General features: G+C 35.3%; 1 protein-coding gene across 1 annotated transcript; it reads right to left on the bottom strand.

Annotated features, from left to right (window-relative positions):
• Window positions 1-3,511: 3,511 nt before the first annotated feature.
• Window positions 3,512-7,674, bottom strand: LOC140745955 (uncharacterized). Its single transcript, XM_073077943.1, has one exon. The coding sequence runs from the start codon at window positions 7,250-7,252 to the stop codon at window positions 6,389-6,391; it is 864 nt and encodes a 287-aa protein (XP_072934044.1). The 5' UTR covers window positions 7,253-7,674; the 3' UTR covers window positions 3,512-6,388.
• Window positions 7,675-12,368: the final 4,694 nt, after the last annotated feature.

Below are 12,368 nucleotides of genomic sequence, written 5' to 3'. Positions count from 1 at the left end.
ATTGCTGGGCATGGGTCTACTCTCAGAGTGCGCGAAGTTTGGATAGTTCATTATGCTTACCAAGTTTTAAAAACTATTAAAACACTTAGATATATAGGTTTCTTCACCATGTTTTCATTTACCGTTAAAACATGTAATAAAGTAAAGCATGTAATACTTTTTTTTTCGAGGGGGAAACCTTCGAAATTACCCGGTGCCGTGGGAGCGACATAGAGTAATTGGGGATTCTTACCGCACTAAAAACCCCCCTGGCCGTTCTCAGCGCTGCGTAAAGGACTCCGGGATCTCCAAAGGAACGCAACCGGAGTAAAGCATGTAATACTTAATGCATAAATCTTCAAAAAATCTGCGTGCCTGGGATTCTAACCCAAGATTGAGAAGCCAAATTTCAAATCACTAGCCTAAGTTAGCCATTAACAAAAAAAATAAGGAAACGCAGGCACCATCGGACCCCTTTACAAGATTACACTTAACCGGACTATGGATATTAGCTAAATATAACAAATTAATTAATTTAATCCTCGCACGTGTCCCGCATCATTGGCACGTGATCTGCATGCAGTTGCTTCACTTTAACGTACACGTGCCTCAGATTTAGATTATTGATTTGTTATAATAATGTTTTAATACGTGTCCTATAGTGTCGTGATATTACGTCCCTTATCCCTTATAGAAGCCGATCTCAGGTGGGATTTTCACCTTACATCGAGTGGATTGCTTATCCTTGGGTGGTAATAGCTATAGAACAGCTATAGAATAGAAGGTGGTAAAACCCTTTGTGGTTCGACTCCGGCGGCACCACCGCCACACCTATTTCTGCCTAATAACAGCAGTTTTAGGCGCTGCTGTTTTCCGTTTTGAAGGCTGTGGTAAGGGAGACATACTTCTCCGAGGCATTCCAGCTTAGTCCTCAGGGGTAGCGGTGCATCCGTGGCCGTGGCCTCAGATAGGAATATCTCTATCTGGGGTTGATTACAGATGTCCATGGGCGGAAGTATATAAAATTAGTCATATAAAGTTATTTATTTTATAAAAGATATAGCTGCTGCTGCTAAAAGTGCTGTATTTTTGTTATCGTCGTAAATAAGAAGCTTGGATGTTAAAGATATCGCATTTTTATAATAGTACTTTAAAATAATAAAGTCACTCATTTGATTACTACAGTTCAAACCAAGATGCAGCGAGGATGTCAAGTGGGGATGATATCATGGCGGCACTCGAGTTAACAGAGAACGGCATTCTGGTCGAAATCTTCAGCAAGAGCAGTCGAATAACGGGGATATCGTTATAATACCTCTAATCACTAGTGTGTACCTACTTACGTATAATTGTAATATCGTTACTCTGTACCGTATATGTGACTATATTAATACATGACTACCTTCAAGATGACTTTCACTCACATGTTGAACTCATGACAGTACGTACCTAATGATCTTGTCGTGATAGTACGGGCCTTTTAATGGTGTGAAAGTATGTGCCCTTATAGTACGTGTCTTATACTGTGTCTGGATAGTACAAGTCCTTATAGTAGTTGCCTTATATACTATAGTGTCGTGATATTACGTGTCTTTTTAGTATGTGCCTTACGATACTCTCTAGAGCTGTACTGTATTTTCTTTTGATGGGTGGGATAAAGTGAAGTCATCAATAGAAGGTATTTTATTTTAGTTTTCGAGTTTTTAATGGTAGAATCAATGAAGTTTGATCGGGGAGCTATCACCGTCACATCAATTTCTTGCATGAAGCATTTCTTGCGATTTGGCAGAAGGTCGTGGATGCAAAAGCAAAACATTGTGAAGAAATCTATACTCCAGTTCAGTACCCTTACCAGGAGTTTTTACGTTACGACAAATATGTCTCTTTTGGTATTTCTTTACGTATTTGCCCATACAAATTCGAATCAGCGCCCCTAGCGGATTGTGTCAGAGCTAGGAAATCGTATTGGCCAATACGTAAACAAATACCAAAACAGTCATATTTGTCAAAACGTAAAAACTCATGGTAAGGGTACAGAAGAGATTATAACTCCGCAATATTACGTTACGTTTCTGGTTACAGTTGTGTGTGTGTGACATGCATTGTGCTAACATTGCACACATTCGTTCCGCTCCATTGGCATCGTAACAGATTACTGCTTTGTACTCTGTAGGCATTGCGAAGAACGGGATCCCCTGAAAGGGACTTAGTTCTGAATACATGAGACCTAAATATAGGTCGTGTAAGCTGACCAGATATCAATGGGGAACTGTATTTGTATATTACAAATCGTCCAGAAAGAAAGTCAAACAGGTTAAGAGCTGTCCCTTCATCATATGATTCAAATTATTGAAATTCTTTATTACGGTAATTCTTATTATGATTACGCATTATTCATAATTCATATTAATAAGCATAAGCAGTGATAGCCTAGTAGTTAAGAAACTCGGCCTGTCGGTGCACGCACCTCTGATTTTTCAAAGTTATGTGCGTATTAGAAATTGGTTATCACTTGCTAAACTGTGAAGGAAAACATCGTGAGGAAACCTGCATACAAACAAAACAATAAACAATTAACAAACAATTATTTATTTTACTTCATAAGTTGTGTTACATTAGTAAGTGGCTAGAGCCTCCTTTTAAGCACGCAGTGCCTGTATTAGGAGCCTCCGCTCTTCCGAGAACAATATAAACTTATGAACTATAATACAAGGATTATTTTAAGCTAATTTATCTAATTTTGTGTGTGTGTGTGTGTGTTTGTGTGTGTGTGTGAGTGTGTGTGTGTGTGTGTGTGTGTGTGTATGTGTGTGTGCATGTAAGTAAGTGTATGCATGTAATGTATTATATATATGAGAACTGTAGTAGTGATTCTGCCTGTTCGTAGCTAAGAGTTTGTAAATAATTAGTTAACGCTTTTTTACATTCGAAATAAGACATTTTATTTATTTTTATTGTTTTATTAATTTTATTATATAATTGAGCTGCACGTTTGTTGTATTGCATGCTAGCAAATAAAGTGTTCGTTTGAGGGGCTGGGGCGATAACATATTTTCTTCTCCTTTGCAAGTTAGACGGATCATATGACAGTGTTTTATGTTGTTTTAGTACTATTTGTAGTAGATATAGCTTCCTAACTGTTAGTAAATTGCTAATAGAGTAGAGGTTTTCTGTAGAATACCTTCTTCTTTTAAAATACATAGTTTTAATTAACCCGCGTTGTGCACGTTCTAACTGAATGAGTTTCGTTTTAGTCGCACCTCCCCAGATCGATATACAATATGTCAGTACTGATTGCACCAATGACACGTATATTTGATTTAAAAGCTTATTTTGAGAATTATCATTTTTTGGAACTACATGTCTCAATGTACTAAAAATCCAGTTTAATTTTGCAATTCTCTTAGTAATGTGTTCAATCTGGGGATGCCATGATAATCTTTGATCCACCATAACTCCCAAATACTTGGTATGACTAACTTTACTTAATATTGGACACCCACAGGAATTGTTATTTATACATATATGTACTTTTATATCATAATCTATAGGTGGTTGTGTATGATTAGAAACACTGAAGCAAATATAGTTCGTTTTGCTGGTATTAAGAGTAAGGAGGTTACTATTTAGCCAATTAGCAATTTGGGTCATTCCCAGTTCAGCTCTCTCTTTAACCTGTTGCCATGTCTCACCTGTAAAGATAACGGCAGTATCATCAGCATATGATATCACTTGTGCATTTTTTATTTTCAAATTGCACAAATCATTGATATACAACAAAAATAGGGTAGGCCCCAACACACTGCCTTGAGGCAAGCCAAGCAATACCTCAGCGTCATCACTAACATACTGACCAAGCTTTACACGTTGTTTCCTATTAGAGAGGTAATCCGTAAACAGATCGAGCGGGGTCCCTCTAATTCCTGACTTTTCCAGTTTATTTATAAGGATTGGAACAGAAACGGTGTCAAATGCTTTCATAAGATCTAAAAATACAGTAAGACATTTTTGTCTCTTATCTACTTGCTCTACCACTGATGAAGTCAGAGCAGAAACTGCATCTTCACAGGATTTGCCTTGCCTGAAACCAAATTGATAGGGAGATAGTATATTGAATTTATTTAAATATTTTAGCAGTCTGATGTTTAATAATTTTTCTAATATTTTAGATATGGCCGGCAATAATGATATGGGTCTATAGTTATTGACCTCGTCTCTGTTCCCCCCCTTATGAACTGGAATAATTGTAGATTTTTTTAATAGGTCAGGAAAGATGCCCTGTTTAAAACACATATTAGCTAGATGAGATATAATGGGGATTACTTCGTCCTTAACGTGTTTTAAATATTTTGTAGAGATGTCATCCCATCCAGGAGCACTATCAGTTTTTAGATTTGTTAAGATGTTCTCTACCTCTTGCACATCAGTATCTAAGAGAACAAAAGAATTAAGCTGTACTGGCGTTGTATTACAGTGGACTCCAGTTGTACTGATTTGTTGTGCTAAATGTTTACCAATATTTGCAAAGTAGTCGTTTATGTAGTTTACCGATTCTACTGGGGAAGGTTTTATATTTAACAGTTCTGTGCTTTGATCTTGAATTTTATTGCAATAAGTTACGTTTTTTATGTTTTTCCATAATAATCTATTATTTGAAAGTGAATTCACAATTAATTCTCGCTCATAAGTCCGCTTCAGTTTTTTTAGCAGATTGTTACAATAATTCCGGTATCTTGTGTATGTTATTTTAGCGACATCATTGTGTGGGTCCTTTCGAGATTTTGCTTGTAAATTATTACGATTTTTAATGCAGCGCAAGATTCCCGGTGTTATCCAGGGCTTGAGTATACGCTTACTATTAGGTATTTCTTTAATATATGTGTACAGTTTTAATGAGTTTACTAATCTTTGTATAAGTTGTTTTACTATCATATTTGGATTCTCACAATACAATAGTTCTTTCATATTTTGCTTTTGTAAATGTTCTAGTGCTTTCTCAAAATCGACAATTGTTTTAGTTTTAGTTGATTTTATAGTTTTTTTAGCTTTAGATAATGTTAAGAATGTAGTGAAGTGGTCTGTGGTAGACGTATTCAAAATAGCGATAAAAGCAGAGACCTTCTTTTTATTTATTTTTAACATAAAATGATCCAAACAATTTTTTCCTCTGGTGGGTAAGCTGTGGCCAGGAAGTATACCGTATGTTGACAACATGTTTAGATAATTTATTCGATTTTTATATTCATAAGATATCTCTTTAGGTTTAGATATTAGATTAATATTTATGTCCCCAGCTATTATAATGTTTTTCTGCGAGATTAATGTATTTAAATGGGTATCTAAGGAGTTAATGAAGCTATCCGTGTTTGTATTAGAAGGGGAGCGGTATAAACACAGTATAACATTATTAAGTACATCTAGCTGAAGACAAGATGCTTGAACTAGTTTCACTTCCTTAACTTTGGGTTTTAATGTATTTTTGACATATACCACGACCCCATCATTTTGATTCAACTGGTAAGTAGTAGTATACGAGAAATAGTTGTTGAGTTGCGGAATAGGTTTATTGGAGTTTAATCTGCACTCCGTTAATATTATTATATCCATATCGAATTTAAGGCTAGATAGAGTAAGTAATAAATCATCGAAGTTGTGGTAAATGCTCCGTATGTTTTGCGAGATAATTGTGAGATCATTGTTTTTTATACATATATGTTTAGTTAAATCAGATGTACAACATTCAATAGAGCGCGATATATTGATATTGTCTATTTCATGTAAAGTTTGTAAAGATTTTTTATCCATTTTGTGCATATCCTGTAATAGACGTCCCGATAACCTTAATTTGAAACTTACAAAACATGTACTGAATTCGACTATTATTCCTGATATATGTTCTATACGAGATACCACAACAGACCACTTTTAGATTTATTGTGTATATCAATTTTATTATTTTATGTTTTATAATTGTATGCGTGATGCGTATGAGTGAATAAATATATGTATTTACAATATGTGAGTAAGAATAATAACCATGTACATAATTTTTGCTACTACAGAGTACCCCATTTCTAACAGAGATTAGTTTTAAATATAATTTTGCTTTTAACATAATATATTTCAGTCTTTTACTAATTCTAATGTAATTTAGGTAGTTAAGTGAGTTAGGAGAGTGTGTGGTGTTTTCATATGAACGAGTGAATGAGAGTGTAAACAAAAAACAGGCATAGTTAACAAAACATATAACAATTTGATTTATGAAGAAGTACTTAATTCCATTAAAGTAAATAATTAAATGTCTTAAGTAATAAATTGCTAGTAGTAACATAAAAAAATAGATTAGTATAGTACCAAAATTTATCTTACGAGATTCACAGAGGAAATATACGTAGCTTAGTACGGTTAGTCATTTTTCTAATTGTAGCTTTTGAACCTGCTCCTCAGTTCTAATCGTAATAATGGGTGAGCTTTCATCTTTCCTTACGTAGACCTTACCATATGCAGTCCAGCAAAACTTGTAAGATCTAGTTTTAGCAAGGTCTCGAGCGAGGAAGTGAAGTCGGGATCCCTTTACAGTCAAGTGTTCAGATAAGAAGACTGGGACATCGGTCTGTTTTTTGAAGCCGAGATGTTTGCTGCAAATTTTTGACTTGTGTTTTATGTTGAAGGCCTTGCCTTTTTTAAGGATTTCAGACTTTAAAAGAGCAGAGGAGGTTTCCACAACGATCGGACTATTTTGTTCTTGAGGTTTCCTTCCCCGCACTCTATATATATCCTTAATGTCCGATCTATCAATTTTACATTCTAAGGTCTGAGAGAGACACATCACCATTTCTATTAATTCTTCCTTAGTCTCATTCTTCATCTTTGGTACATTTTTTATTTGAATATTACTTTTTCGACACCCTACTTGTAAGTCCTCTATTTTATTCTCTAAAATTGTAATATACTTCTTGTCTTCCCTTGCCTGGCTTTCTAGTAAATTAATTTTCTTTTTAAACTCTTCGTTTTGCGATGTTAAATATGCAATTGAGTTCTCTATGTTTAGATTAGATTGCTGTATTATTTTTAAAGTATTTGAAACATGTTGCAGTTCCTTTTCTTGTTTACTCGAAAACAATGACATCATTTCTTTTATTTCCTTCTTAAAATCATTCAACTGAATAGTAAGTGAGTCCTGTGTGTCCTCCCTGGGCTTTTTAGCGCGCTGGGATACATAGGTCGGCGGCGATTCCGCATCAGTAAATGATTTGTCCATTGAAGAGTCCATGCGTACTAGGCTAGCAGCAGCGCCAAGCGATGATTACCTACGCCACTAAGTCGAGCAATATGGCGTCAAAACTAATATGGCCTTTGGTCAGTCACTTGCTGATTGAGTGTCCAGCAGCATACGTCACAGTGGGCGGGGCCAGCGCTGCGTTAATTACCCAACCACTTAACAAAGGGGCGTGGCCTACGCGTGTCTCAAGATGTCGTCGTAAGATGTGCACGCGCAGGATTGGTAATATAAAAGTTCTTACTTGTCAGCGGGAGTGAGACAACGAGCGGCGACTTGCGGTACTAGGATAAACAACACCTCTTCGACTTTATGCGTTCCTATTTTTCTTCACTAATTAAATTTCACAGAATTTAATTTAATATTTAATAAATAAAATATTTGCGGTTTTGGGCACGTTTACACTTTGCAGTGGTCCGGGGGGAAGAGCAAATACCTGAGAGATTTATTAAAAAAAATCTCAAAGTTATGTCAAGTCTACCAATACGCACTTGGCCAGCGCGGTGGACTATGGCCTAATCCTCTTCATTATGAGAGGAGACCCGTGCCCAGCAGTGGGACAATAATGGATTGTTGATGATAATTCATATAATGCGTTTAAAAATTATTTTATATATAGCTTTCTAAAAGCCAAAGATGCGTGGGATTGGACTCTTATACATTCAATGTTAGCTAAAATTCATAGCATAATGCTAACACATTTCTATTTATCATCAAAAAGCACAATTCCGGTTTAGTTGTGTTTACACTATGCCGTTGTAATCCAGCTACACGTCGCTACCTTAATACCTAGTTGTACCAGCTTGGATCCCAGCCAGTTAGCTTATCTTAAGGTTGTAGAAGAATTAAAATCATTTTTGCACAAGAAAGCGGTGTATATGTAGCGGTTTATTTACGTTTTTTGTGCGAGCAGATTAATTTAGAAGGATCATACTGTTTACATGATGGCATAGCCACTGATACCCATGTACTAGACATTAAAAAATATACTAAAAACTAAATTACAAAGTTTATACTGAATTATTATGAGTAGAAATCGACTTTTCTAGTTTGAATTTTTTTTCAAAATCTACAATACACTGTAATTTAATTATTCATACATTTTGTTAAATAAAAGATTCAATAACAACTCCATTCTCTATTTCCTCCGACAATCCATTCTATGATCTCTTATTCTCCAAAGCAATATAGTATAACGATACTTGCTAGTTTCCCGTTAGATTGCTATTTCCCAGCCATTAAATACACTCTAAATAACAAAAAAGAATTATTAAAATCGGTCCACTAACGGCGGAGTAATTCGTGTACATACATAAAAAAAAAAGATACCGGCCGAATTGATAACCACCTCCTTTTTGAAGTCGGTTAATAAAATAATTTAAAATTATGTAATGAAAATATACCCTTACAACACTATATTATTATGTTTCTATTAATTTCTCATATACTGACCAATGACAGAATTCGTAAATATAACCAAATAAATAACCTCCCAGGAACAAACAGAAATACCTTTTTCTGTAGTGAAGTCGTTGATCAAATATTTGCAGTAGTGCTGAGGTGGGCGAACCCTTTGAGATTGTTCCGGCAAGTTACCTAAACTCCTTAAAAACTTAAGGAGTTTAGGGTTAAGGAAAGTCGGTGACCTTCTCGAAAGTTAAAATGTAAGGTTTCCATTTTTAAAATAGATTTTATTCAACTGAAATTGTTGTTTTTATAAGATCTGACACAATCCGCTAGGGGCGCTGATTGGAAATTATATGGGCAAAAACGTAAACAAATACCAAAACAACTTCATATACTATGCGTCCCGTGTGGGCGAACTTTTTTTAATTATATCGTCATCATTGACAATTATTTGCAGTATAAAATAACGGTTCGAATAGACGAGCTACTATAAGTAGTAGCAATTTGCGGTTTTTGTCAAATAGTTGTGTAATTTAAACAGTACTCTTAGTATGAGTTTTAACGTTTTTACAAAAACAGTAATTTTTTTTAAATCGTAAAATTTCATACTTACTGTTGAAATTATTCAGTTATTATGGCCGTTATAACAACAAATAGGTACCGAAATAAAAACCAAAAGAAACAACACTTTTTTGGTGACGTCACCTACGTTACATAATATATTGAACTAAAAACAGAAAATTGATTTTACCGGATGGCAATTTCCGGTATTGTGATGGTACGGGTCTCTCCATATACAAGTAAAAGTCGCATTTGGCTATTTTTTCTGCGTGTTGGAAAAATGATAATCTAAGATCGCTGACAGCGTCTAGTGTTTTATATATTTAGTGTTTGTTTATTTATTAATGATCACCAACATAATTTATATCATATGTGTTGAGTGTGTTGAGTATTTGATCGTTGCATTATTTCAAATAGAAGCCAAATCGTCGATCGCTGCTAAAAGTAGTTCGAAGGTGGTAGAACCCTTTGTGGTTTGACTCCGGCGGCACCACCGTCACACTTATTTCTACCTAATAACAGCAGTGTTAGGTGCTGCTGTGCTCCGGTTTGAAGGATGTGGTAAGGGAGACTTTTCCGAGTCATTCCAACTTAGTCCTCAGGGTTAGCGGCGCTTCTGTGGCCGACCTCAGGTAGGAATATCTAATCCTATCTCGGGTTGATTACAGATGTCCATGGGCGGCAGTAGCCACTTACCATCAGGTGGACTGCATGTTCGTCTGCTACTCTTATATTATAAAAAAAAGTTAGTCTGCGGAAACATCAATTGACATCATATAAACAAAAAATGATAATATTAAAGGCTCTGGGGTCGGCGCAAGCGAAACATCCTCGTTACAAATGTAAAATAGAGCGTGAAAATAACGGATATATCCAACTTGTAACATAATATGAATTTGACTGATTGTTTGGGTAACACATAATTGGGGATGTATGTATTTTTAACTTTAATGACGATACGATGGTTTTGAGTTCCACTTCGACTAGACAATATCATAATTTGGCAAAGGGAGATCTCCCGCCGGGCTAGGTGATCATGCCTGGGGAGCGGCCGTGTTCCAACAGTCTCAGTTTGGATCTTGTATATATGCCAGATGTTTAGAAAACTTCGATAGCGTGATTCAGCAGCGCCATCTCTTGACGAGTCGCTACAATAACAATGAATTTTAATTTCTAAGTCTCTAAGTGCATTTTCTAAATCTTGATCGATTACAGACGACTTTAACATCCTAGTGTGGAGCTAGGAACAATATTATAAAATTAATAATATTGTTGTCACACTCATTCATTATTAATTTATAAATTAAACGAGGACCATGAATTTACGTCAGTTTTTCCACACACTTTAATTTTTAGTATTTTATATTAGTTTAGTTCCAGTTAGGAGTATATTCCGGTATATCATTAAAAAATTATATAGTACTGCATTAAAAAAATATATAGTACTGCTATATAATTTTTTAATGATATACGGCATTATACCAACAGTTAACCTCTTCCTGTTCCATTGCTAGGTAGACCTAAGGAGGGACTCAGATAACGAGGGGCTTAGGCCATACGCTTTCAACTTTCAACTTTCTAAGAATTCTCAGGCCTGTAGCACAGATTAATAAATAGTTACTACGTACGTAGGTTTTATGATGCTTTACTGTTAAAGCAATTGATAATAATTGATTTCTTACCACCTCGAAAAGTCCGCAATCGAAACTGGAACCCTGAAATTGTCAGGCCGAATTTCTACTATCCAGCTATCTACCTGTCACTGCTATTGCATTCGGCTTTGTCAATCTTTATTAAACTAAGTATTTATGTAAGTGATCATTATTATCCTACTTTTACTTTATTGCTCATTAAACAAACGATATAGTTTAATTCAAACCACGCTTATTTCAAAAAGCATGGCCTTCTAACAAAAACTTGTTTACAATGCGCACACGCCTCCTCTATCAACCAATCACAGCGCAGATAACATGACAACTGCCTCTCATTGGTTGAACGGAGGCTGTGCTTTGCTTTGTTCTTTTTGTGTCACTGTGGGATTATTGGATACAATACTTAAAAATTGGTATAGTTCATATGTATCATTACGTGTGATTTTTTTGATTCTTTATATGATTGCAGCTACGTTTGAATATGTTTTTAGATATGGGTATTGTAATGTTTTATTGTAATAACTTCTTAATTTGTAAGTCTTATGTGTTTTTTCAATATTATTTCAGTTACTTAAGGTTTTTTTACGAAACATTTATAACATTTTTATGTGTTCCTGTTGTTATTGTAAGATCTTAGGAAATTGAAAAGTTTGGCCACGACATAAGTTATGCAGATGTCCATGATCGCAATTCACTCATTTATGACCTACTGCTCGTCACGAGTATCTTCTCGGAGTGAGAAATAAAGTCAAAAGTCCAGTGCAGAATGTCTCATATTTGAGTTTTTTTTTACAAAACCCTTAATTTTTTCACGATGTATTCCTTCACAAAAATGACAATGATTTTCTAATCGTCCTTTAACAGCGACAAAGCAATATTAAACGTATATTTAAAACTAAATAAGCACGTTTGTACACAAGTGTAATTGGATTGTAGTGGTGAGGCACAGCGAGGGTTAGCGCAAAGCCTGAACGACTAATTACGGGATTAGTTGATATCGCGTCCGACCGCCGTCAGATGTATGGAGACTACAACAAAACAATGAGATGTAATTCAATGTAACATAATGTAAAAGAAAATATAAAAAAAAATATTTTGAAATATTTGAAGGTAATATAGAATAATAATAATAATAATCCTTTGTGGTTCGACTCCAGCGGCACCACCGCCACACCCATTTCTGCTTGATAACAACAATGTTAAGGTAAGATCTCAGGTAGGACTCTAACGTTATCCAGGGTTGATTACAGATATCCATGTGCGGCAGCCCACTTACCATCAGGAGGACTACACGCTTGTTTGCTACTCTTATTTAATAAAAAAGGACAAATTTAATAATAATAATCATCATCTTCAACGCATTACTGTTCCACTGCTGGGCACGGGTCTCCTCTAAGAAAGAGAAGGATTAGGCCATACTCCACCGCGCTGGCCAAGTTCGTATTGGTAGACTTGACATACTTTTGAGTTTTTGTTTATTAAATGTATAT

Source organism: Epargyreus clarus, unplaced genomic scaffold (genome assembly GCF_041222505.1).
Source record: "Epargyreus clarus isolate Ecla_fem2 unplaced genomic scaffold, WU_Ecla_fem_2.2 ptg000011l, whole genome shotgun sequence".
Taxonomy (NCBI): Eukaryota; Metazoa; Arthropoda; class Insecta; order Lepidoptera; family Hesperiidae; genus Epargyreus; species Epargyreus clarus.
The sequence above is the reverse complement of the archived record's forward strand: the minus strand, read 5'-3'. Positions and strand labels throughout refer to the sequence as shown.